At 37.2% G+C, this 27,961-nt stretch overlaps 1 protein-coding gene and 1 pseudogene across 5 annotated transcripts in view; both read left to right on the plus strand.

The window, feature by feature from the left end:
• The window catches only part of EVI5 (ecotropic viral integration site 5), a 285,495-nt gene that overhangs the window by 76,966 nt on the left and 180,568 nt on the right, over positions 1 to 27,961 (plus strand). For 4 of the 5 annotated variants that reach the window (XM_034931223.3, XM_034931216.3, XM_055115997.2 and 1 more), the window contains exons 3-9: positions 12,460 to 12,649; positions 13,589 to 13,813; positions 14,984 to 15,058; positions 19,207 to 19,332; positions 21,731 to 21,874; positions 22,784 to 22,873; positions 23,275 to 23,372. In XM_034931223.3, the coding sequence (XP_034787114.3) occupies positions 12,460 to 12,649; positions 13,589 to 13,813; positions 14,984 to 15,058; positions 19,207 to 19,332; positions 21,731 to 21,874; positions 22,784 to 22,873; positions 23,275 to 23,372 (948 nt within the window). Of the gene's footprint in view, positions 1 to 12,459; positions 12,650 to 13,286; positions 13,368 to 13,588; positions 13,814 to 14,983; positions 15,059 to 19,206; positions 19,333 to 21,730; positions 21,875 to 22,783; positions 22,874 to 23,274; positions 23,373 to 27,961 lie in introns of all 5 variants that reach the window. The other variant, XM_063606865.1, reaches the window with a different exon arrangement.
• LOC112438242 (U4 spliceosomal RNA) lies at positions 16,259 to 16,374 on the plus strand (annotated as a pseudogene).

A 27,961-nucleotide genomic window follows, 5' to 3' on the forward strand; every position in this document is an offset into this window, starting at 1 on the left:
TCAGTCACTGATATCCTTTCTTCCCCTTGATCGAATCGCCTATTGAAACTTGTGTATGCATCACGTAGTTCTCATGCCATGGTTTTCGGCTCCATCAAGTCATTTAAGGTCTTCTCTACACTGTTTATTCTAGTTAGCCATTCGTCTAATCTTTTTTCAAGGTTTTTAGCTGCCTTGTGATGGGTTCGAACATCCTCCTTTAGCTCGGAGAAGTTTGTTATTACTGACCTTCTGAAGCCTATTTCTGTCATCTCCTCAAAGTCATTCTCCATCCAGCTTTGTTCCGTTGCTGGCGAGGAGCTGCGATCCTTTGGAGGGGAAGAGGCGCTCTGGTTTTTAGAATCGAATTGGCTATTGAAGCTTGTGCATGCGTCATGTAGTTCTCATGCCATGGTTTTCAGCTCCATCAAGTCATTTAAGGTCTTCTCTACACTGTTTATTCTAGTTAGCCATTCGTCTAATCTTTTTTCAGGGTTTTTAGCTTCCTTGTGATGGGTTTGAACATCCTCCTTTAGCTCGGAGAAGTTTGTTATTACCGACCTTCTGAAGCCTATTTCTGTCAACTCCTCAAAGTCATTCTCCATCCAGCTTTGTTCCGTTGCTGGCGAGGAGCTGCGATCCTTTGGAGGGAAAGAGGCGCTCTGGTTTTTAGAATTTTTAGCTTTTCTGCTCTGGCTTCTCCTCATCTTTGTGGTTTTATCTACCTTTGGTCTTTGATGTTGGTGACCTACACATGGGATTTTGGTGTGGATGTCCTTTTTGTTGATGTTGATGCTATTCCTTTCTGTTTGTTAGTTTTCCTTCTAACAGTCAGAACCCTCAGTTGCAGGTCTGTTGGAGTTTGCCAGAGGTCCACTCCAGACCCTGTTTGCCTGGGTATCACCAGCAGAGGCTGCAGAACAGCAAATATTGCTGCCTGATCTTTCCTCTGGAAGCTCTGTCCCAGAGGGGCACCTGCCTGTATGAGGTGTCAGTCGGCCCCTACTGGGAGGTGTCTCCCAGTTAGGCTACATGGGGGTCAGGAACCCACGTGAGGAGGCAGTCTGTCTGTTCTTAGAGCTCAAACACCATGATGGGAGAACTACTGCTCTCTTCAGAGCTGTCAGACAGGAACATTTAAGTCTGTGGAAGTTTCTGCTGCCTTTTGTTCAGCTACGCCTTGCCCCCCAGAGGTGGAGTTTATAGAGATAGCAAGCCTTGCAGCACTTTGGTGGGCTCCGCCCAGTTTGAGCTTCCCGGCCGCTTTGTTTAACTACTCAAGCCTCAGCAATGGTGGACGTCCCTCCACCTGCCAGGCTGCTGCCTCGCAGGTCCATATCAGACTGCTGAGCTAGCAGTGAGCAAAGCTCTGTGGGTGTGGGACCCACCGAGCCAGGCGCGAGATATAATCTCCTGGTGTACCATTTGCTAAGACTGTTGGAAAAGCACAGTATTTGAGCAGGAGTGTCCCGTTTTTCCAGGTACAGTCTGTCACTGCTTCCCTTGGTTAGGAAAGGGAAATCCCCCGACGCCTTGTGCTTACTGGGTGAGGTGACGCCCCGCCCTGCTTTGGCTCGCCCTCTCTGGGCTGCACCCACTGTCCAACCAGTCCCAGTGAGATGAACCAGGTACCTCAGTTGGAAATGCAGAAATCACCCGTCTTCTGCGTCGATCACGCTGGGAGCTGCAGACCAGAGCTGTTCCTATTCAGCCATCTTGGAACACGCCTCCTTACTAGAGTTGTTGAAAGATGTTCAGAAAAGAGATTTTGACAAGAACTTGAAGAAATAAAAGGAGCAGAAGTTTAAGTCACTCTTTATTCTTGTGTGGAAGTACTAAAAAATTTGAACTTTTGGGTTCAAATTTTGAGTCGCGTGTGTGTATTTTTAAAAATCATTGAAACTGTCAGGGCACGGTGGCTCATGCCTGTAATCCCAGCACTTTGGGAGGCCGAGGCGGGTGGATCACCTGAGGTCAGGAGTTCGATACCAGCCCTGACCAATATGGTGAAACCCTGTCTCTACTAAAAATACAAAAAAATTAGCTGGACATGGTGGCAGGCACCTGTAGTCCCAGCTACTTGGAAGGCTGAGACAGGAGAATTGTTTGAACCTGGGAGGCGGAGGTTGCAGTGAGCCGAGATCGTGCCACTGCACTCCATCGTGGGCGACAGAGCGAGACTCCATCTCAAAAAAAAAGAAAAAAAAATCATTAAAACTCAGAATCCATGGGAAGGATTTATATGTAGAGAATGAGTCTTGTTTTGCCTTGGGAGAACAATCCTGGTGGAAAAACATCTCTCTGACTTTAGTTAAAAGTAAAGGTTAGGTGCAGTGGCTCATGCCTGTAATCCCAGGATTTTGAGAGTCCGAGGTGGGAGAATTGCACGAGGCCAAGAGTTCAAGACCAGCCTGGGCAACATTTGCAAGACCCCATCAGTACAGAAAATAAAAGAATTAGCTGGGTGTGATGGCATGTTCCTGTAGTCCTAGCTACCTAGGAGGCTGAGGCAGAAGTATTGCTGTAGCCCAGAAATTCAAGGTTGCAGTGAGCTCTGATCACATTACTATACTCCAGCCTGAGTGACAGAGCAAGACCCTCTCTTTGAAAAATAAGATTAAATAAAGTAAAATGACAAACACTAAGCTTTAGTGCTCTTCTTCCTGTTCTGTCCTATCGCCCCACCAACTAGTAAGTCTGGGGAAAAATTGCAAGGATAATAATTTGAATTCTCTCTACTTCTGTGGTTTGTAATATAGATATGTAAGTTATATATCTAAAGTAAAAATTATGAGATACAACTTACACTTTGTAGCATAACAAAGTAGATGCTTTTATTTAGGATTTATTCTTCCCTTCCCCAAATGTAGATGATTCTCTGGTTGTGTTCACTCTCTTTGATTCAGAAAGTATAAAAATAACAACATTTTAGAAAATTAAAATTTAAGAAACATGAAAATATCAAATTCTATGAAGAAACTTTTTTCTTTTCATAGTTTTACTGCAGCTATTACTTTTTAAAAATAAGTGCATGTAGCAACCCCAGAAAGATGTGAAGAAATGGTTTAATGTAATGTCAAAGATCTATTTGATGAAAGTTAATAATTGATAGCTTTAAAGTTGAAATCGGATAGTTTTTTTTTCCCCTTGTGTGTTAAATGTGCTTTTCTTTTTTCATTTTAAAATCACAAAGGCTTTGGCAGAGATGAATTTATGGAGGTAAGTCTCAAGTATAATAGGATTGCATTTTAATTAAGGAGGGGAATGTTGCTAATTTAAATTTTGAGTGAGCCATTATTTGCGTGGTTTAAAACTTTGGCATTGCAGCCATATTTGTTCCGTTTTATATTCTGTTATTTGGAATCATATTTTGCTTTTTAGCATATTTTGGGGGCTGAGATATGAGAATGAAGAAAAAGAAGTGGTTTATTGATTTATGAGACAGGGTCTCACTCTGTCGGCCAGGCTGGAGTGCAGTGGTGCAATCTCGGCTCACTGCAACCTCTGCTTCCTGGGTTCAAGTGATTCTCTGACCCCAGCCTCCCAAGTAGCTGGGATCACAGGCATGCATCACTGTGCCTGGCTCATTTTTGTAGTTTTTGGTAGAGATGGGGTTTCACCATGTTAGCCAGGCTGGTCTCAAACTCCTGACCTCAAGCGATTGGCCCGTTTCAGCCTCCCAAAGTGCTGGGATTATAGGTGTGAGCCACTGCGCCTGGCCAGAAAGGGTTCTTTTTAAACTAGCAAATGTATTTTATGATTTTTAAAAATATAGTCAACAGGAATCTTTGAAGACTTAATTTATGTATCTTTATATCCTACCAAAATCTAGATCTAGTATGGTCTAGTATGGTCGACCATATTGTCTACCATAAAATGAAAAAAGAAAAGGCAATACTAGACAATACTAGTATTGTGTAGTATGGTAGCCAGTAACCATATGTGGCAATTGAGTACCCAAAATCTGGCTGGTTTGACTTGTGATATGCTGTAAGAGTAAAATATGTACTAGATTTTAAAACTTGATTTGAAAAAGAGACTATCTTGGTAATTGAAAAAATTTTGTTTACCTGTTGAAGTGACATTTCAACTGTATTTGATAAAATAAATTATTAAAATTAATTTCAGGCTGGGCCTGGTGGCTCACTCCTCTAATGGTAGCACTTTGGGAGGCCTAGGTGGGAGGATTGCTTAAGCCCAGGAGTTCGAGACCAGCCTCTCAAGACCCCATCTCTATTTAAGATATATCTTAATATATATATCTTATATATATATTTTTCATCTTTTTTTAAAAGCTTTTAATTGTAGTGATTAGAACATTTAGCTTTGCATAAGTGAACTGCATTATATCTCTTTTGGACAGGCTGATCTAGATGACCTAATGTCCATCTTATATTTATAATTTTACCACCATAGCATTACCTCAGTTTTCCTGAGGATACTCTCCATAAAACATCCAGCAACACCAAGGAAGTGAAGAGCTTGCAAGCAAAATAGATATTTTCAAGGCTCTATTTAAAAATTCATGTATTTTTAATCATAGGAAAGGTCTGTAGATCTTCATTTGAAGTCTTTGTTCTTATTATTTTCATTGAGGATTGTTTTAAATTTTTTTATCAGTTCTCTGATTTCCTAAAGAATTTGATGGTGTAATTAATTAAACAATTTATTATATTACCTTTTCTGTGGCAACTAGCTTAGCCTAAGATAGTCTCTTGAAATTAAGAAATCTTAAGACTGAAGTCGGCTAGGCTTGTTTTTCTGGAATGTCTGTATAAAATAATCTCCATACTATTAGTTTCTGATCATAATATTTGGGAGGAGCCTATAAACCTTCTCCAAGCCCTGATCTTAAACACAGAAAAAAAAAAAATTCTATTTTTCAGAACTAGAGAAATCCCTGTCATTTAGGTATCTTTCTTCTGTGTTGTCTCTGAGTTGTTTCCTGTCCTAATTCCTTGTGTCTTCTCTGAATTCTCTCATTGTTACAGTATTTCTATTGCTCTGAGACATGAATTTGTGCTTGGTTTTGTTGATGTGAAAGGATGTGATTCCTCTCTGGGTTAGGCATGTAGTTTTGCTATGGTCTTTTTGTTACCCTCTAAAATTCATGTGTTGAAAGCTAATCCCAAAGGTGATGGTATTAATATATTGGGCCTTTGGGAGTCTGTAATCCTCATAAATGGGATTAGTGTGGTTATAAGAGGCTTGAGGGAGTCCTTTGCCCCTTCCACCATGTGAGGGCCCGTAAAGGCCTCCATCGGTGAGGAATGGGTCCTTATCTTATGCCAAACTTGCTGGTGCCTTGATCTTGGGCTTCCCACCCTCCAAACTGTGAGCAATAAATTTCTGTTGTTTAAAAATTACCCAGTCCAAGATATTTTGTTATAGAAGCTCAAATGGACTGAAATAAGTTTTTTGTTAATCATTTTCCATTCTTTTACCTGGCAAGTTGCTGCACATTCATATCTTGTTTCTTTGGTGTTACATTACAAAGAGATGTTTGAACCTTGTGTTTGAAAAGTTGCCTGCTCCGTAATAAATCTCTCTGCCTTTTTTTTGAAACAGGGTCTTGCTCTGTCACGTAGACTAGAGTGCAGTGGTGTGATCCTGGCTCACTGAAGCCTTGACCTCCTGGGCTCAAGCAGTCCTTCTACTTCAGCCTTCCAAGTAGCTGGGACTACTGCACTTTTAAGTGCCAGTGTATTTAGCTTCCCAGGTGTTTGTATCATACAGCGTTTTTCTTCCTTAGATCCTTTCTTAGCTCCTTATAAATTATCTTAGCAGTTTATAAATTACCAACTGGCATGTTGACCAGTTGCTGTTGTATCCTGCTTTCTGAGTTCTGGTATCCATAGGAAAACATTATGCTGAGTACAATAGGATACTCAAAAAGTTTAATATCAACTGTTTTCAGATAATTACCAGATTTTTGTTTGTGGTGTTCACCTTGCTTATGAACTTCAGATTTGTCTTTTCAACTGCTGTGCTTATTGTCTACATGGATTTTCCCCCAAGTACTTCAAACTCCAAATACTCAAAAGAGAACTCATTCTTTTCCCTTTCCTCCTTTGTATTTTCAAATCATAGTATTATAGATAAGCCTTTTTGGGGGGCTGTTTATCATCTGCATGCTGCCATACACAAGCTATTCTTTTTTCTTATATGGCCATCGTGAAGTCTGTACTCTGTCATTTTCCTTACATAGGTGGCATCTCGATAAGAAGTTTTGATTCTCAGAAGCAAAGATACGGTGAAGGTCATCTGTCTAAGATAAGACCGAGGCTATTCTCCATGCTGAAATATTTTCTTGTTCTCAACTTATTCCCCAGTCCCACCCATTAGGGAACTGGAAATGCTTTCTCCCTACAAAGTCTACCAAACTTCCAGAAGCAACCACTCCTAGACTCTCCATCTTTAATACTGTTTGGAGTCCAGTTGGTATATTGGCACCCCCCCCCACCCCAATTTCACTATTGTGTGGCTGTAGCCAGTTTCAGTGGCTGCCCTTGGATCAGGAGCTACTCTAAGAGAAACCTGCAGTGACCCAGTTAGGAGACAGGATTGTGTGTTCCCTTGTTGATAGAAAAACAATGTCTTATGTCCTAGTCTGTCATTCTGGGAGAATGAATGAATTTAGGCCTGTGAATTATTTACTGTATAAAAGTGGAATATTAGAAATGGCCAGGAGGCTACACAAACCTATAGGGACACCTTAGATTACAATGTACAATATTCCTGCTTGGACAGTATTCTTTTTCTTTAATCTGTGATAGTCAGAATTCTTGTGTTAGAAGGAGATTATGATGGGATGGGATGGGAAGTGAGGTGAATTATTCCCCCACCATCCCCCCTGCTTTTTTATCGAGACAGGATCTCACTCTGTCACCCTGGCTAGAGTGCAGTGGTGCAGTGCGATCATGGCACACTGCATTCTCAACTTCCGGGGCTCAGGAGATTCTTCCACCAAAGCCCCCCAGTAGCTGAGACTATAGGTGTGCGCTACCACACGTGGCTAATTTTTTGTATTTTTAGTAGAGATAGGGTTTCTCCATGTTGCCCAGTTTGGTCTCAAATTCCTGGGCTCAAGCAATCCACCTGCCTCGGCCTCCCTTTTTTTTTTTTTTTTTTTGCTTTGCAATAAATCCATGTAAGGCAGTGCACCCATGTGATCTGGGAGGAGGAAAATATGTGAAAAAGTTTTAGATATACTTCTCACTAGCCCACAGACCTATGAGTAATGCTGTATTACCATTTTCCCAGCTGCCAAGCTCAAGGCTTTGTAAATTGTTGACTTTCAGGCAGTGCGCCCCTCCCCCACCATGCCAGACTACCTTAATTATACAGAAACTAGGTGGAAACCTGTTTAAAAGCCTTCTTGAGTTGTTCATCGTCACGTTTAGCAATAAGGAATAAAAATGCTTGATTCTAACTACATAGTCTATAAAGTTTACATATTCTTGAGGAACACGTAAATTATTTTTCTACATGCTATAGGAAAATACATGCTATAGTTCACTGGGGAGAGACTTCATGGTATCAATTCAAGTGTTACTACTTCTGCAAAATGTTCCGACTCTCTCACAGAGAAAGACTTCTTCATTATAAAAATTCTAAAGTTTTTCTTTAGAGAATTTTAAAATTTGCTGGAATGACCAGGAAATTTGAAAAGGCAAATATGAAGTCATGTTTATATCTTCCTTTATTTATAAAATATACCCAAAATAATCTTTTACAAAAAGTAATAGTTACGGTTTTAAAAAGTTCAGAAGGGCTTACAATAATAAAATGCAGTCATTTCTCACCGAATTTTTACTATCCCTAGTGCCATTAAATAGATAATATTTTTCACAAATATTGATGAAGTGATAAAAATTGATGAATAATATGCAGAGAAATGTGTAGTTCTTAAGTGTAGAGTTCGAATTTCAAAGAATGTATATACCTATGTATAACCCACATACCTATTAAGACTTAGAAAGTTTCTATCATGTTAGAAAATGTCCATCATCTCAGAAAATTCCTTTGTGTCCTTTCTAGCAACCCCACCCTCTGTCAAAACTTCTCTTCTACCTGTTCTTTTTTGTATAATGGCTTTATTCAGATATTCATATACCATATATTTAATTCCCCCACTTAAAGTTTACAGTTCAGTTGTGTTTTGTCTACTCACAGAATTGTGCAGTTGTCAACACAATCAATTTTAGAATTTTTTTCATCACTCCAAAAAGAAACTGCACACACATTAGCAATCTATGTTTTCCTGACTACCTTCACTCCTACTACAGCCCTCAGCAGCTGCTGATCTATTTTCTTTCTTCTAGATATTTCATATAAATGTATTCATGGAATATGTGCCCTTTTGTGACTGGCTTCATTAACTTAACATCATGTTTTCAAGGTTCATGGATGTCATAGTGTGTATCAGAATATAATTCCTTCTCGTGGCTGGTATTCCATTGTTTGGGTATACCATGTTTTTTTAATCCATTCATCAGTTGATGGACACTTGGATTTTTCTTTTTTTTGATATCATGAATAATGTTTCTATGAATGCTTATATATAAGTTTTTGATGGATATAAATTTTCATTTCTTTTGGATATATACCTAAGAGTGGAATTGCTGAGTCATGGTAATTTTGTGCTTATCATTTGAGGAACTGCCAGGCTGAAGTGCTTGTACCATTTTACATTCCCACAAGTAGTGTATGAGAGTTCCATTGTCTCCATATTCTCACAAACACTTAACTGTTTGTTATTTGTCATCTCGATTGTAACTATCTTAATGGTTGTAAACTATCTCATTGTGTTTTCAATTTGCTTTTTCCCGATGACTAGTGGTGTTGAACATCTTCTTATGTATTTATTGGCCGTTTTCTTTGGAAAAATGTTTATTCGGATCTTTTGTCCATTTTTAAATCACGTTATTGTTGATTTGTAAGGGTTCTTTATATATTCTAGATACAAGTCCCTTATGATTCACAAGTATTTTCTCCCATTCTGTAGATTGTCTTTCCACTTTCTTGGTGGTAGCCAATAAAGTACAAAATGTTTTTAATTTTGATGAATTCCAGTGTATCTGTTTTTTCTTTTGTCACTTGTAGTTTTGGTCATATTTAAGGCTTTACCTAACTCAAAGTCATGAAGATTTATTCCTATATTTTCTTCTATATTATGCTTGTTCTTGAACTTTATATAGATGGAATCATATCGTATGTACTCTTTTGCACCTGGCTTCTTTCGTTCTAACTAACATCTATCAGATTCATCCATGTTGATGCACATATCAGCAGTTTATTTCTTTTTATTGCTGAGTAGTATCACACTGAATGAATGTACCACAATTTGATCACTTATTTTTCTGAACATTTGGATTGTTTCTGGTTTGGGGCTATTGTGAATAAAGCTGCTATGAACTTTCAACTATGTCTTCTTTGTACATATGTTTTCATTTTACTGCTGGACCATATGGATATGTATTTCAACTGTATGAGGAATTATCAAACAGTTCTCAAATGTGTTATACTATTTTGTACTTTTAATATTGATAGAATTGCTTCCATCCTGGCCAACATTTGGTATGGTCAGTCTTTAGAATTGTAGCCATTCTAATATGTATATAGTTTGGTTTTAACTTGCATTTCCATTGATGACTAAAGATGCTAACATTTTTCAAGTACTTATTGACCATTTGATTATCTTGTTTAGAAAGTATCAGTTTACGTCTCTTACTCATTTTTTAAAGTGTGGTGTTTGGTTTCTTAGTTATTGACTTTAAGAGTGGTTCATATATTCTGTATACTATCTTTTGTCAGATACCTGTGTTTAGACTTTTTTTTTTCTTCTTACTCTCTGGTCTGGCTTGCCTTTTCATTTTTAAAATAGTATCTTTTGAGGAGCACAGCTCTTTAATTTCGGTGAAGTCCAGTTTTTAAATCAATTTTTTCTTTTGTAGTTACTGTTTCCTTATGTCCTGCAAACAAATTTTTGCCTACCCCAAAGGCTGTGAAGAGGTTTTCTTGTTTTTTTGTTTTTTTGTTTTTTGAGACAGAGTTTCGCTCTTGTTGCCCAGGCTGGAGTGCAATGGCACGATCTCGGCTCACCGCAACCTCCGCCTCCCAGGTTCAAGCGATTCTCCTGCCTCAGCCTCCCTAGTAGCTGAGATTACAGACATGTGCCACCATGCCCGGCTAATTTTATATTTTTAGTAGACAGGGTTTCTCCATGTTGGTCAGGCTGGTCTCGAACTCCCAACCTCAGGTCATCCGCCCGCCTCGGCCTCCCAAAGTGCTGGGATTACAGGCATGAGCCACCACGCCCGGCTATGGTTTTCCTGTATTTTGTTTTTAGGAGTTTTATAGTTTTGTTATATTTAGGCTTATCTATTTTAAACCATTTTATAAGATAAAGCAGGGACAGTATCTTTAAATAGTGTAATGTCTTGAGATATTTTATTTGTAAACGTTCCTCACAGCTTTGTATAATTGGATGTGCTATTTCAATGTTCTCGGAAGGTTAACTGCTTAATCTTCTCTAACCCACGAATGCCATGAATTCACTTGATATTTGTGCCTATCCTAGAAGTTGTATTAATAACTCAGCAATCCAAGACTTTTTGACTCTCTAAAAGCCTTCTGTTTAGGTGCTTCTTCATCTATACTTGGATTACACCTCGAACTTAGGTTTAACTTAGGAAAACCATTATTTTCTTTGAACTGCATATCTCTGTTGATAGTGATGCAATTTAATTGAGATGTAGCAAGCAGTCAGTAAATAAGTATGGCAAATAACTAGGATTCAGGTTATTTCAGTAAAATTTGTTTCTTTATTGCATTTACAATTCTTAGGGTTTAGAATCATGTGGAAAATTACCTATGTAAACTAATTTTTCCATAAGATATATTACGGACTTACTGAAATAATATGTATTTTAAAACAGTATTTAAAGTAAAACATCATCATTAATTCTTTTTTTATCTTTTTATTTTCCTCAGAGACCTTGTTCTGAAATAATTTTTTTCAAATAAAATTATTTATAATAATTAGTTGATGCTCACTTTGGCTGTTTGGTATGTTTTTATGTTTTTAGCAATATTTGGGAAATTTTATTTTAATTATTGTTGCCATGAAAATATATTAAATTTTCCTTCAGTAAGGATAGAATTTGTTTGTTCAGTTTATACTGTTGTGTTATTGAAAATGGCATACCTGGAATTTGGAATTTTAAAATTTGGACTTATGATTTTATTTCATTTTGATAATATACTTTGCATTGAGCTAAATGTTCTAAGGGATATAAAGATGAGTAGCATATAAATCTGGCTCTCAAAGGGTGGTTCTATAATCTGTTAAATAGGATTTGACCTCTATATGTTTATTTTCTTTCTCAGCTTTTGTATTTTATGAATTAGTATTGTGAGCTTTTGTTGTAGCCTAAGCAGACGACTTTTCCTGAAGAATTACTGGAAGTGAGTAGTAGCTATATTAAATAGTGATAGAGCTACGTTTTCCACCTTCCTTTTAGAAATAAAAGACTTAATGTAGTGATTAGTCATGGATTGGATCTTGGAAATTATCTTAACCCTTCTTTCAACAGATACGGAGGAGGCCTAACACAGGGTTGCAAGCTCAAAATTCAACAGGGACCTTATGAGTGAGGAGGTCCCAGTTTAACAGTGTAAACCTAGTAATAAATAGCAGCTGTTAGCTGGCCTGAGTTTTAGGGGAGACTGTAGGGATTATGGAAAGTGAGCAGATTAAAGTCCTTCTGCATTTGAAGGAAGAAGCTCCCACGCAGCTATATCCTGTTCTTACTGTGCAGGAATATGGACCGGTTTTGCCTTATCTTTTTATTTTTCAAGAGAATCTAGAATTATAAATAAAGTATAAATGCATATAAGCAAATATGTGAAATCCTCCAATTTTAGTATATTAGTAATAGCTCAGTTTTTACACAAACACTGCATAGGCCAAATAAATACTTTTTGTTTGGGCAGATTGGTTATGCATGTGTGAAGCAAAATGAAAAAAGAGAAGTGATTTGGTTAATTTTGGGGGCTCTGCCTTACTTTTAAGCCTTAGACACATTGTAAACGTTTTAGGATTGGTTATTTCATAGATTTGTTGTACCTCTTCCAAGTATAAGTTCTTTTTTCCTGAAGCCTACCCAAATACTTTTCTCATCAGATTTCCCCTAATTTGAATTTTTAATGGAGACGAAGGGAAATTATAATGGGGCTAGTAGCTCAAAAATTTTTAACGTAATTTGCTTTTTCAAATTTTCAAACTGCTATAATAGGTGAAAAAAATATAGCAGTAATTTTATTGATGTGACCAAAATTTATTTAAATTATGTATATTATTAAAACTATATTTTAAAACAATGGTTAAATTGCAGTAATAAAGCTCTAAGTATCATCAACGCCTCTTCTAATATCACTGTCCGATTAGATCTTGAACAGTTTTTAATTATATTTTAGATTGTTAGAAACGGATAGTAAGTCTTTAAGATCTGTAAATGGGTCAAGAAGAAACAGTGGCTCTTCTCTTGTGTCGAGTTCATCAGCCTCTAGCAACCTCAGTCACCTTGAAGAAGATTCTTGGATTCTTTGGGGAAGAATTGTTAATGAATGGGAAGATGTACGCAAAAAGAAGGAAAAACAAGTTAAGGTATTCATGTTCTTTGTTGAAGTTCTTATTCTTATTCCATAGTGCGTCAGACATAACTTAATAGAGGATTAGGAAAAAAACCCCAAATACAACTTCCAAGCTATATATTAAAGAGGTCTGCTTTATTTGTTTTCACTTACTTGTACCACTAAAAGTTTTAATTTGTAGACATCAGTTGTTACAGAGGTCCTGATCATGTAGAAATATATAACTGAAAATTATTTTATTTACTTATTATTATTTTATAAAGACTCACTTTGTTGCTCAGGCTGGAGTGCAGTGATGCAGTCATAGCTCACTATAACCTCAAATTTCTGGGCTTAAGCTGTTCTCCTGCCTCAGGCTCCTGAGTAGCTATGACTACAGTTGTGTGTCACCACACCTCGCTAATTTTTTATTTTCTTTTTTGTAGAGATAGGGTCTTGCTTTGTTGCCCAGGCTGGTCTCAAACTCCTGGCCTCAAGCAGTCTTCCTACCTCTGCCTCTCCAAGTGTTGTGAGCTACTACACCCGGCCCGAATATTGTTTTAGAAATTAAATTCTCTCATTTTATTGATTCAGAAATGAAGTTGTGATATCCTGCATTCTTGAATAACAGTATTTTACTTTTTTTTTTTTTTTTTTTTTGCCTTCAACAGCCCTTTGAATGTTGGGTACTGTACCATCATTCACAGCTCTGCAGGTTTCAAGTCCATTACCTTAAGAGGCCACACACTGAGGTGAAATGATCATTATTAATCCCCTGACCAGAACAGGATACACCCAGGGCCCAATCTTACCCTTGACTTACAGGGTTCCCTAGTCTTATTATAAAGCTAGCTTTGTGAGTTACAAATTTAATGATGTCTTCTACTTCATTCCAACCCCCTAATAAGTCTTCCTTGGCTTGCAAGATAGGACACTTAAATAATTCATTTTTGTAATTTTATTTTATTTTTAGGAACTTGTTCATAAAGGGATACCCCATCACTTTAGAGCAATAGTTTGGCAACTTTTATGCAGTGCACAAAGTATGCCAATTAAGGATCAGTATTCAGAACTCCTGAAAATGACCTCGCCTTGTGAAAAATTGATCCGAAGGGACATTGCTAGAACTTACCCTGAACACAACTTTTTTAAGGAAAAAGATAGCCTTGGACAGGAGGTTTTATTTAATGTAATGAAGGTAAGTTTTATTTATTCATTTTTTGAAATGAAATGAATTCCTGGAAGGTTGAAATTATACATTTTTCATGATGAAGCATGACCTCCCACCACAATAATCAGTTGCTTTGGCAGTGAAATTGGTTTTAGCATCATTTTTGCCTTAATTCTTATGCTACATTACTGTCTAGTATAGAGAACTTGTTAGAACATTTACTACGTTATTTAGCATTAGTTGATGGAAATGGAATAGCTTATAAGTCACATATCATAGAGGGATCCTCATGAAAAGGAATAATTCACCATCTGTGAAGTTCAAAACCTGGGATGTGGGTTTCTCCTATCATATCTGTGTTCCTACAGTGAGCAAATTTTTCTGCTTTCTATGGCCAGCACTGTTAAGAGCACTTAGCCCTTGAAAGGTGTACCATTGTCATTTTTTCTTCAATATTGCCATTTCCCTTCCCACAGTTACTTTTTCTTTTAGCTACCTCTTTGAAATACTGATTTCTTGTTAAATCATTTCAATTTCGCCAGTCCTTTGCCTTAAACCTAGTCTAGTTTTATATACATCAATATAAATTTTACTTGAATTTTTTTTTTTTTTTTTTGAGATGGAGTTGCACTCTTTTTGCCCAGGCTGGAGTGCAGTGGTGTGATCTCGGCTCACTGCAACCTCCACCTCCCAGGTTCAAGCAATTCTCCTGCCTCAGCCTCCCTAGTAGCTGGGATTACATGCGCCCGCCACTACGCCCAGCTAATTTTTGTATTTTTAGTAGAGACAGGGTTTCACTATGTTGGCCAGGCTGATCTCGAACTCCTGACCTCAGGTGATCCGCCTGCCTCTGCCTCCCAAAGTGCTGGGATTATAGGCACGAGCCACTGTGCCCAGGTCAATTTTACGTGATTTTTAAGCCCTGTTACAAATTCCTTTATTTTATTTTATTTTATTTTATTTTATTTTAGTCTTTAGGAGCTAGCAAGTTTGGATTGGGAAATTGTCAAAATAAAATTTCATGTAATAAAACATTTGCTTTTTAAATATGTATAGGATAACATCTATAACAAGCAAGCAAGAGCTTTTCTCAAAAATAAATGGTTTTTAATCTGCCTGTCTTGCCAATTTTAGGTTTTTTGGAGAAGGAAGGTATAACTTACCATGTATTTTGAACAACTTTTTTTTACTTTTTAGGCTTACTCTTTAGTAGATCGTGAGGTTGGTTACTGTCAAGGAAGTGCTTTTATAGTTGGATTGTTGCTTATGCAGGTAAGTTAATATAAGTATTAAATGTCCAATGAAATTTTTTATTAAGTTGGATTGGAGAGTTTAAAAAGCATCTTTGTTTTATTAAATATAAGTGGATATGGGTATTTTTTCCTAGGCATAATTTGAATACAAATATTTAGTTTGCATTTTAAAAGATTAAACATGTTAAAATAACATACAGTAATATCTTCACCAAATGAACTTTCAACTTCATGATAGATACATTTTTACTATAATATTCTACTAAAGCTTGTATCTACAGTAGTTTAAAATCTTATTTGTTAACATTTAATGAAGAGTAATCTTTTTCTAACCAAGGAGGAAATAATTAAAGTGTTGGTAAGAAAATCTTATATTGTACAACATCTTTAGAGATTTATAGAGAATTTAATTTATCATGGAGCTAAAAGCTTGTTATGCATAACTCACTGCATGCCCTAAAATAGTGGTACTCAGCCACTTTTACCCCCTAGGGATATAACTTTGTTATTGAGTGTGCAGTGGGTTTGGGTGGAATGTTTTCAGAATTCAGGGGTAGGATAATCATAGCTTTGAAGGGAAATGGCATATAGTATTATCTCTTCAGCTTTGTTGAAATGTTAAGTCCATCTTACTCTTTATTTAGTCTCAGATTTTAGTCCTGAAAAGGAATCATGGAGATACTTGGTTTGAGTCATATAGGGTGGTTTTGCAACTCAGTTCTGCACATGCTGTATGAATTTAGGCTAGATTATTTAACCTCTCTCTGAGCCTTAGTAAGATAATACTATCTACTCAGATTAGTTGTGAGGGTTATTTGAGGTAATGTATGTAGAAGCCTAGCATGGTGTTTGGCTCATAGGAGATAGGCAGTGAAAGTTCAGTGGCTTACCCAAGATCACACATCCTGGTAGATAAAAGCAAAGTAGGAATCAGAAACCGTTTCCTGATGCTTTGCTTCAGCTTCCCAACTGCTTTGAGTTTTAAAGCTCTTGTTGCTGTCAGGAGTATACGCTTTTCTAAGTAGAATAGACCTGATGTCAGAGACACTGATTTATAATAAAAATAATTTTTACTTTGTGTTACAGCATATATAAGAACACATAAGAAGTGCTCCCAGTGGTTATTGATTTCTAAGTGGAATTAGGTTATAAATAATACAATGCAAAACTAGATTTGTTAATGTTAAGGTATAGTTGTTTGACAAAATTATGATTTTCCAGCTTTGCGCAGTGGCAGTATCGTAGCCAGTGAGGTTTATCCGAGGCGCAATTATTGCTAATTGAAATTATGATTTTCCTACTTTATTTAGTATTGGTAGATCCTTCATTATTGAACTCAGACATCCTTATTATCAGTCTAGTGGTTTTTGCTGCTGTTCTATTCCTTTTATTTTCCTGTTAGCTCCACAATAACCTTTTAGTAGTCATTTCTCTTGGGCATCTAAAGAGCAGTTTTTCTCTGCTTGAGGTCTGAATCTCTCAACAGCTGACCTAGCTCTCTAGGAATCCTGTGGATCCTGTGAATCCTCTAGGAATCACAGTTTCCTTCAAGACAGGGCAAGCAGTGGTGGTAGAGATACTAACTTCAATAAGTATTATTACCACCATTGGAGTAATAAATAATATTTTGGTGATTGATCTACTTAGCTGTTGTCAGTGGCAGCAGTATATTAACACAAGAACAGTAGTCACTTATGGCCCAGGGCCATAAGGTAGAAAAGCTCCTCTTTTTGTTTCTAAAGTTTATGCCCACACCTTATGCTATATTCTCCCATAACTTCAGTTTAGAAATGTAACTCAGAGAGTCTGATAAAATTTGCAAAATTAGTACATACTTTATCAAAATGGTTAGAAGTATGTATGTTTTGTATATATCTCACTCCTATAATATTAGGTATATTGTCTGCATTAGACCTTTGCAAAAGACGTGGATTCTTATCAGCTCAGAGTCACAGAGAAAGTATGTAGCAGCACATTGCTCTAGGACTCAAGTGTCTTGATTTCTTTCTAATGGAAAGGAATGACTATAAAACAACTTGGTGTATGCCACTCCGTGTCACATTTTTTCATTTTGTCACCATGGTTTCAATTTTTTTGAGAAGGACCTAGTGATACTTTTTCTGTCTCCTTTTCCTCTTTTGTCAAATTACCTCAACTTATTTTTTAAAATGTTGCCATTAAAAAAAATTCTCCTCTAGTTCCCATATCAATGCTATTGCAAAGAGGAGAGGGAATGAAACTTGTTTTGATATGTTCAGAAGAGAAGAAATTGTTGTAAGACAAAAAGGGAAATTATAATTACATACTGCATAATGACATTTTGGTCAACGGTAGACTGCATGTGTGATGGTGCGCCCATAAGATTATAATACCCTATTTTTACTTTGCTTTTTCTATGTTTAGATACACAAACATGTGCCATCATGTTACAGTTGGCCTACAGTATTCAGTACAGTAACATACTATACAGGTTTGTAGCCTAGGAGCAATAGGCTATATAGCATATAGCCTAGGTGTATAGTAAGCTATATGATATAGGTTTGTGTAGGTGCACTCTATGATGTTCGCACAATGATTAAATCGCCTGAGGACATACACCTCAGTAATCTCTGTCCCCTTCCAGTGCTGTGGGAGAGAAAAGAGAAAACAACTACCTTAGGAGAGAGCCAGGTTTCAGTGTTGAAATATTCTCAGGGGAGATACAGATTTCAGCTAAAGAAAGAGAGGAACATTTGGAAAAGAGATTGAGGATATAGGTAGACTATTCTGTTGGTGGTAGGATATGGGTTCCAGAAAATGCTGTGGAAAAGATTTAGGAAAGATTGGAAATGGGGTCAGATTAGGAGAACAGTAAAATCATTTAGGATGAGAGTCCTGGGATTTGGGGCTTCTCGTAGTGACTGACATAATTCAGTGGGGCTGTGGGGCTTGATAGAATTAATAGAGATAGTCTCCTAAGTAGAATTGTGGCCATCTGTGTTGAGAGGAAGGAAGAAGTGCAGGTTTTGCCAAGAGTGACTCTTGGCCCCCTGTCCGTGGCTGTGTCAAGGCCAGGAAAAATGTCTTGTTATTAGCAGCAGTCTTCAGTAAGAAGAAGGCCTGGAGATCCTTTGGGATGTTCTCTTTTGAAACACACTGGTATAACGGGAATGAATGAGAATTAGCAAATTTTATTATTTTGAGAAAGATGGTTTAACAATTTGGATAGTTATTTGCCTAAGTATTCTGAATATCTTTGTAGCTCTTTACAGAGCTTTCACATTCATTATCTTATTTGATATGATTTCCTAGTGATTTACACATAAAATGTGAAATTGGTACCTTTAAACCCCAATTTCAGATAATGTGAAAACTTAATTTATATGTCCTTTTAATACTTGTACTATGTCATATGATTTTTTGCTCAGAATCCTCAAAAATCCCTCTCTCTCACTTAAGGTAAAAGTCGAAATCCTTACAGTGGCCTCTACAGTCCTCTGCATTTTGGTTCCCTGTTATTTCTCCTCCATGATGTAACCTTCACTCATAGTATTCTAATTTAGTAGTTCTCTATTTGCTGTTTCTTGAGCATGCCAAGTGTGATTCCATTTTAGGACCTTTGTACTCTTTGGTCTTCTGGAACTGTTCTTTCCTCAAATGCTGCCTTGCTTTCTTCAGGATTCTGCTTAACTGTTACCGTATCAGGGGACCTTTCCTGATCTATATCAATAGCCATGTGTCTCCCCAGCATTCCCTACTTTATTTTATTTCTGTAGCATCCATCACCATCTGACATATATATTAGTTGATTTATTCCATGTCTTGTCTGTCTCCCTCCATTAGAAATTCAGTTTCCTTGAGAATAGAGATTGTGTTTATTTTGTTCACTGGTGTATACCCAGAGAGAGAAAAGTATCTGGCTGTAAATCAGTATTTTGGGTTGAATTAATGAATGAGGCAAGTTGAGGCAGTTGGTTTCAGAGGTTGTAAGATTTGTTTAACTTCTCATTCTTGGTGATAGAATGGGAGACTAGAACTTTCTGATTCTTACCTCATTGCTCTTAACATTGCAGCACACAGCCACTCAAACAATGTTTATGGTTGGCTTGGTACTTAGTTTAAATATCATTGGTTTATTTGTGTATCAGAGAACATTAACCTATGTTGTTTTTTTTTCTTCCAATGTAGATGCCAGAAGAAGAAGCTTTCTGTGTATTTGTTAAATTAATGCAAGATTATAGACTTCGTGAACTTTTTAAACCAAGTATGGCAGAATTGGGCCTTTGTATGTACCAGTTTGAATGTATGATACAGGTAAAAGTGCAGTGTTGATAAAAAGGCATACTGCCTTTATATTTTTTATATCTTGTTCTGAGTGCCAACTAAGCAAATTTAATGTTAAAAGCATTAAAGCACTTGAAGAAATAAGTGTTTTAATTACATGATTGTTTTTTGGTTGGTTAATGTACAATTTGACCCTTCAAATTAGGTAGATCACAGTCTAGGACTTGACTCCAGTTTTCATATTCAATCCTTAAGCATTTCTGCCAAATGTACTATACACCCCTTACCTAAGCACATGAATTTCCTTATTATATACTATTATTGTTACGTAGTCTAAGCTCTCTTACAGGAGCTTTATGATATTACACTGACATCAGTCTATTTACTTTGAGACTGTCTCTTTGAGTCCTGTCCTCTGCCTTTTTACTTTTATTTTATTTTTATTTTTTGCTAGCCCGTAATTTTTTTTCCTGTAATGTTTTCTTATGTTGCTAGTTTAAGACTCAAGTTATCTAGTGACTGTATGAAGGTGGAGAGAATAGGAGCAGAAACAAAATCAAGGGAAAAATACCTTTGAAGTATTTTACCTTTCTGGATTTAATTTTTATATTTTATATATTTAAGTTTGCTATAATGTAAATATTTTCATTTATTTCAATTTCAATTTCAATTAAATGAGCAGAATTTAAGAAAATAGGTGAATGAATCAGCTGGCATGAGAGCCATTTTTATTAGTTTCCTCTCTCCTGGCAGCCTTATAAACTCCAGTTTTTCCCATCTGTGGTGGGAGCAAGGGGATATGTAAAATGTTCTTATATTTTATTTTTTATTTATTCATTTATTTATTTTTGAGATGGAGTCTCGCTCTGTGGCCCAGGCTGGAGTGCAGTGGTGTGATGTCGGCTCACTGCAAGCTCCGCCTCCTGGGTTCATGCCATTCTCCTGCCTCAGCCTCCCAAGTAGCTGGGACTACAGGTGCCTGCCACCACGCCTAGCTAATTTTTTGTATTTTTTTAGTAGAGATGGGGTTTCACCATGTTAGCCAGGATGGTCTTGATCTCCTGACCTCATGAACCGCCTGCCTTGGCCTTCCAAAGTGCTGGGATTACAGGCGTGAGCCACCGCTGTGCCTGGCTAATTTTTTAATTGACATACAATAGTTGTACATTATGGGGTACATATTTTTTGTTTTTATATATTTTAAAGAAAAAGCCAGAATAGGTTTTGAGATGATTTTTTTTTTTCCTGAGACAGAGTCTATCTAGCTCTGTTGTCCAGGCTGAAGTACAATGACACAATCACAGTTCACTGCCGCCTTGACCTCCTGGGCTCAAGCCATCCTCCTCCCTCAGCCTCCTGGATAGCTGAAACTACAGGTGTATACCACTGCACCGGAATAGTTTTTAATCTATTTTTATTTTTTATTTTTTAATTTTTGTAGAGACAGGGTTTCACTCTGTTGCCCAGGTTGGTGTTGAACTCCTGAGCTCAAGTGATCTTCCTATCTCAGCCTCCCAAAGTGCTGGGATTACAGGCATGAGCCACTGTGCCTGGACTTGAGATGATTCTTAATTAATTCTTTTCTGAAATAGTAAGCTTGTTTTTAGCAGCCTTAAACTCTCTTAATGTTATATTTTCAATTAATGTGTCATTTATGGCTGGACGCAGTGGCCCATGTTTGTAATCCCAGCACTTTAGGAGGCTGAGGTGGACAGGTCACTTGAGCCCAGGAGTTTGAGACCAGCCTGGGCAACATGGCAAAACCTTGCCTCTACTAAAAATAAAAAAAATTGGCTGGGCATGGTGGTGTGCACCTGTAGTCCCAGCTGCCTGGGAGGCTGAGATGGGAGGATTGCTTGAGCTTGGGAGGCAGAGGTTGCAGTGAGCCAAGATCACACCATTGTACCCTAGCCTGGGTGACAGAGTGAGACCCCGTCTCAAAAAAAAAAGTCTCATTTATGTTTTGAATTACTAGAGTTGCTGAAACATCTGTATTTTGAATATTTTTCCTATTCTTTAGGAAGGTAAGAATGGGTGATCAGTGGTAGATAGTGCCTGAAAGTATTTTAACATACCATTTATTTTCTTTTTAAACGTCTTTTTAAAATATTATAGTTGATAGAAGAGTATAGAAAATGTCAGTCACTCTTGTATCCACCAACAGGATTAAACAAATATAATTTGTTATTCAGTTTCTTTTTATTAATAAATTAAATGTTATACTCAAAATTCCAACTTCACATCTTTCCCCCTTCTTTCTTTCCTAGATACTAGCCACTGTCCCAGATGTTTCAATGTCTATGTCTTACCTTTTCCATATGATGCTTGATCTAATCTGTGTTTGGTATAGGCTAATCTAGTATAAATATAATCTAATTTAAAATACTCAGTTTTACTGTGTTATAACTAATTATTTTCTTCTCTTTAGGAGCATCTTCCAGAGCTCTTTGTACATTTTCAATCTCAGAGTTTTCATACCTCAATGTATGCATCATCCTGGTTTCTGACTATCTTTCTTACAACTTTTCCACTACCAATTGCAACAAGGATATTTGATATCTTTATGTCTGAGGTAAGCTAATGGGCAGACAAAGAGCAGGAGCTGAGCAAAGGGGTCACTGAGTTAGTGAGAGCAGGGCAATGAGGAGAGCAATGAAGGAAAGCCATGTGTCCCATGCAAAACTGTTTACATGGATAATCTCATTTAAACCTTATAATAACCCTATCAGGTAGATACTGTTTTTATTCCATTTGTTAGATGATAGATGAGGAAGTTGAGACTTAGAGAAAGGTTAAGTAGCTTGTCTATGGACACACAATACATAAGTGGTGTTGTAACCAGGATTCAAACATAGGCAGTTTGGAGCCTACACTGTTAATCATACCTCTTTATCACCTCCTAACTCATACAGTGAAAGTTAGTGAGAGGTAAAATTTGTCTTACAGTTAATACTGTTGAAATGCATCTGTCATCCAAAGAGTAAGAAGTAATAAGCATGTTTCTTCTGTGAACACATTGCAGGTTGTTGTCCTTTTGTCAGTAGCACATAGAGGTAATCCTTTGTTTTCTAGTCTGTGAACTCAATTACATCTTGGGAAAATCAATTTGTATTACCTATCTAAATTAGTTCAGATCACAGTTGGTCAGCCGTGATTCATGTACCAGTCAGATGGACAGATTTTTGTGCGAAATCCATTCTTCCACACCTGTTTTTTATAAAGTTTTCCTAGAACACAACCCTGCCCATTTATTTATATGTCGTGTATGTCTGCTTCAGGGTTGTAGTGGCAGAGCTGAGTAATTTTGACAGACAATATAGCCCACCAAACCTAAAATACTTGCTTTCTGACTCTTGACAGAAAATGTTTGCCAGCCCCTAGTTTAGATCCCTAAATGTTTACCTTAGTATTATTTCAAATGACTCGTTTTTGTTGATGGAAGAGTAACATAAATTTGGATTTATTTAATTTGTTTCCTCAGGGTTTAGAAATAGTGTTTCGTGTAGGATTAGCACTTCTTCAGATGAATCAGGCAGAACTGATGCAACTTGACATGGAAGGAATGTTACAGGTAAGTTCATAATTTATTTTCTTTTTTTTTTTTTTGAGACAGAGTTTAGTTCTGTTGCCCAGGCTGGAGTGCAGTGGCGTGATCTTGGCTCACTGCAACCTCTGCCTCCCAGGTTCAAGTGATCCTCCTACCGCTTCAGCCTTCTGTGTAGCTGGAATTACAAGCATGCACCACTACACCTGGCTAAGTTTTGTATTTTTAGTAGAAACAGGGTTTCACCATGTTGGCCAGGCTGGTCTTGAACTCCTGACCTGAAGTGATCCGCCTGCCTTGGTCTCCCAAAATGCTGAGATTACAAGCATGAGCCACCACGCTCAGCCCATAATTTCTTGAATGTCTTTGGATTTCACTATTAACAGCACTAAGTCATTCTTATGTTTTTTTTTTTAATTGTATCTTAGCACTTTCAAAAGGTCATTCCACATCAGTTTGATGGTGTCCCAGACAAGCTAATCCAAGCAGCTTACCAAGTCAAATACAATTCAAAAAAAATGAAAAAGTAAGTATTTTATATTTTTGTTGGAAATTCAGTGGAAGTTGCAAAACATTCTAGTGATACAGTTTTCCTCCTTAGGTTATAGAACTATATTATTTTCTTCGGTGGTATTGGTTTCAATATAGCATAAAGCTAATGTTGGAATATACTGCTTTTAACAGTGGTGCATGGGACTAGCATGTACTACCTTTAAAACTTTCCTCCTTTTCCACGTTGACTAGAATTAGGAGCCTGGAATGGATATACATATATGAGGATGCTGTTATTTTTAAAACCACTTTTCTGGTGTGGTCCCATTCATTGACATTCTTTTCCTCTTAGTTTGACCCCACAGTGTCACTTAAGTTCAAAATTAGCATAACCAGCAAGATAGACATGAGGTATGGATTGAGAAATTAAAATTTTATTTATTTATTTTAGAGACAGGCTTTTGCTCTGTCACCCAGGCTGGAGTACAGTGGTGTGATTATGGCTGCTCACTGTAGCCTTGAAATCCTAGGCTCAAGTGATCCTCCCACATCAGCTTCCTGAGTACAGGAAGTACCCTGTCTCTACTAAAGCACAGGTGTACTACAGGCACACACCACCATGCCTGGCATTTTAAAATTTGTTTTGTAGAGACAGAGTGTCACTATGTTGCCCAGGCTGGGCTCAAGTGATCCTCCCACCTCAGCCTCCTAAAATGTTGGGATTACAGGTGTGAGCTGCTGCACCTGGTCAAATCTTATTTTTTGTGCTACTTTCTAATGAAGCTTTTTTTGGCATTCATGTCCTAAAAGTTCAAAATAAAGTCTCTGCTCGTTAGTTTTATTTTTGAAACAGATAAAGTGTATTAATTAAAATAATAGCTGTGATTTCTCTAGCTTCCAGTACTTAATTCTTAGCCTGCGGTCATAGGTAGCATTTCTGATACTGTACTTTCTATGGTATAAAATGCTTTAAAATGATAACAGTACTGTATGCTAGCAGTTAGCAGTTTTTCTGCTGCAATATGAAATTACATTAACATGTACAACATACTACTCCCATGGATATTCCTACTCCACAAAGTATATTTAAATATGAGTGAGAATTAATGTTATTAAAATTAGTTAGCTTTTCCATGCACAATGATGTGTACCTGTAGTCCCAGCTACTCCGGAGGCTGAGGCAGGAGGATTGCTTGAGCTCAGGAGTTCACAATCAGCCTAGGTAACATAGTGATACCTTATCTCTTTTAAAAAAATTAAAAAGTTAGCTCTAATTGACAAAAGCAAGCCAAGCCGATTTTTGAGCTTCAGCTTTTATTAAGTTACTTGTGATGTTTTAAATAACCACCATCATGTTGATACATTTTAAATAACTACCATGTGTGGAGACATCATATAGACAAAAAGCTGCAGTGCCTTGTAACTGATAAAAACAAATTATCTCAATTTTTGTCACCTGGTAAAACCACATTGAACTCACACTAGCCAGGCAGAGAATTTATTTTACTTTAAAAGTCTGATAGAGAATGAGGTTCCTTAACCTTCTTGGTAACTAATTCTCCTTGCATAGATCTTGTCATATGTACAATCCATTTCTGAAATTTCAATTAATCCTGTTTACTTATCAGATTTCTGGCCCTCTATTTCTTTCACTTCCTTATTCGTGCTCTCCCCATTCTGCTTTATCAAGATCTCTAGATTGAGGTTTAAAAGCCTTCTTCTGATATGAACAACTGTGCTTCCTCTGCCCTTTTGTTTCCTGTATTCATGTATCCAATTGTTATTGCATAGTTACTGAGATTGCTGACAGTAAATTATGTTTCCAGTGGCCTTCCATGTATATTTATATTGACTTTGATTAATTATCTCATTCCTCACAGTGGTTACTTCAAACCTTACCATTCTTCCCAAACTCCCATCCCCTTTTTGCCATATGTAACTCTCACCAGATTACCTTATTCCTAATTCAGCAGTCATTTCCAAACTTCCTAAACTTGCTGTCTTCCAGCTTGTAGACTTAGCTATGTTCTTTTTCTTCTCTTTTTAGAATACAGTATTTTTTTTCCTTTATAATGCTAATTCAGAATACGTGATGTTACTCATTTCCATCTCTTCCAGGTCTTTGCTCCATTAATTATTCCTTCTCTCCTCTATCTTCAACCTCTCTCTCTGTTGTTTCATTTTCTTCAATCTAAGAAGATAATTTTGAGTTCTGACTTAGAAGCAACAAAACAAAACCTTCCTCAACATAGCATTTCATTTTCCTTTTATGAAGCTTAGCTGTGAAGGAAAGAATAGATTTTACTCATTAGCTACAGATCACATTCTATTTGCTTTTTTTCACTTGGGAAAATTTTCAGACATAACAAAAATAGAATAATAAATATCCATTGCTTATTGTCTGTATTTAACAACTGTTAATATTTTGTCATATTTATTTTTTTCAAAGTATTTCAAAGTAAATATCATTAATATTTGTCATATTTATTTTTTTCAAAGTAAAGCTCAGAAATTGTGACACTTCACTCTTTAATACATCAGTATTCATGTCCATAAAGTAATTTGCCTCCTTTACCACATTGCTTCCACCACTTAACAGTAGTTCCATAATACTGCCTAATACTCAGTCTATGTTCACATTTCCTCAGTTGTGCCAAAAATGTCTTTGCCATTGATTTCATTGTATTCAGTTGTTCACTTACATTTTTAAAAATTTAGATCAGCACCACCTATTCCAATCTTCTTTTTTAATATATTGGCTTGTTGAAGAGACCAAGTCAGTTTTACCGAGAATATCCAACCTGAAGGATTCATCTGATTATTTCCTTGTTATCTCATTTAACTTCTGTATCTCTTGTGTTTTCTATAAACTGGGAGCTAATGTGAAGACTTAATCTAATTAAGTGCAAACATTTCTGGCAAGAATACTTAATAGGTGATACCATGTACTTTATTCATCTTAAAAGATGCATAATGTCTGTCTCACTGTTATTAGAGATGCCATGATTGGTGACTAGATTAAGGTAATGACAGATTTCTTTATTATGAGGTTATGTTTTCCCTCTTGGCACCCAGTAAGTACTTTGTAAGTTGATACTTTGGCATTGTAAGAATATCCAGTTCATTATGACCTTCCACCTCTTGGCTCAGTCTGCTCAAAAGTTATTATTGAGGGCCAGGCACAGTGGCTCACACCTATAATCCCAGTACTTTGGGAGGCCGAGGTAGGCAGATCACTTGAGGCCAGGAATTCAAGACCAGCCTGGGCAACATGGTGAAATCCTGACTGTATAGAAAAAAAAAAGACCAAAAGTTAGCCAGGTGTGGTGGTGTACACCTTTCGTTCCAGCTACTCAAGATACTAAGTTGGGAGAATCACTTGAGAAGTCTAGGATGCAGTGAACTGTGATTGTGTCACTGTACTTCAGCCTTGGCAATAGAGTGAGACCCTGTCTCCAAAAAAAAAAAAAGTATCATTGGGGATACTTTTCATGTTAAATTATTTCATTTAGGATAACAAAAGCATGATTTTAAAAATGTTATTCTTCTTAGATTTATCAGTTAGCTTTCTTCATAACCTTTTCTTCTTTAACTGCAGCTAACTTCATTCTACTGGAAACACATATAAACACTTCATTATTTCAGCCAGGCCTGGTGGCTCACACCCACAATACCAGCACTTTGGGAGGCCCAGGCAAGAGGATCGCTTGAGCCTGGGAGTTTGAGACCAGCCTGGGCAACATAGCGAGACCCCATCTCTGCAAGAAATAAAATAAGCTAACCAGGTGCCTATAGTCCTGGCTTTTCCATAGGCTGAGGTGGGAAGATTGCTTGAGTCTGGAGTTGGAGGCTGCAGTGAGCTGTGATCACAGCACTGCACTCCAGCCTGGGTGACAGAGTGAGACCCTCTCTCTTAAACAAAACAAAACAACTTCATTATTCCCTTTAATTACCAATTTCCAGAGTTAGTGGGAATGGTGTTCTTTTAAATTAGTCTATTCTTTTGCAGGTGGCATTATTAACGACTTACAGCCTATATTCAGAATGTTTTAAGGTTGCAAAGTAAGCTGTGTTCAACATCACAAAATTTTGCCAAAGTGACACTAATCTATAGTCTAACCCGGCAGTGTATGAGTTCTTATTGTGGCCACGTGCAGTGGTTTAACACCTGTAGTCCTTTCACTTTAGGAGGCTGAGGCAGGCAGATTGTTTGAGCCTAGGAGTTTGAGACCAGCCTAGGCAACATGGTGAAACTTTGTCTCTACAAAAAAAGAAAAATTAGCTGGATGTGGTGGCACCAGCACACCTGTGGTCCCAGCTACTCAAGAGGCCAAGGTGGGAGGATCACTTGAGCCTGGGCAGTCCTGGCTGCAGTGATCCATGATTGTGCCACTACACTCCAGCCTGAGTGACAGAGTGAGACCCTGTCTAAAAAAAAAGTCTCATTGTTCTACTTTGTCATCAATGCTTGGTTATTCTTAATTTTTGCCAATCTACTTAATTTTTACCAGTAGCAGGGGGCATTATTAAGGACTTACAGGCTTATATTCAGAATGTTTTAAGGTTGCAAAGTAAGCTGTGTTCAGCATCACAGAATTTTGCCAAAGTGACACTAATTTATAG

The sequence above is a fragment of the Pan paniscus genome, chromosome 1 (assembly GCF_029289425.2).
Source record: "Pan paniscus chromosome 1, NHGRI_mPanPan1-v2.0_pri, whole genome shotgun sequence".
NCBI lineage: Eukaryota > Metazoa > Chordata > Mammalia > Primates > Hominidae > Pan > Pan paniscus.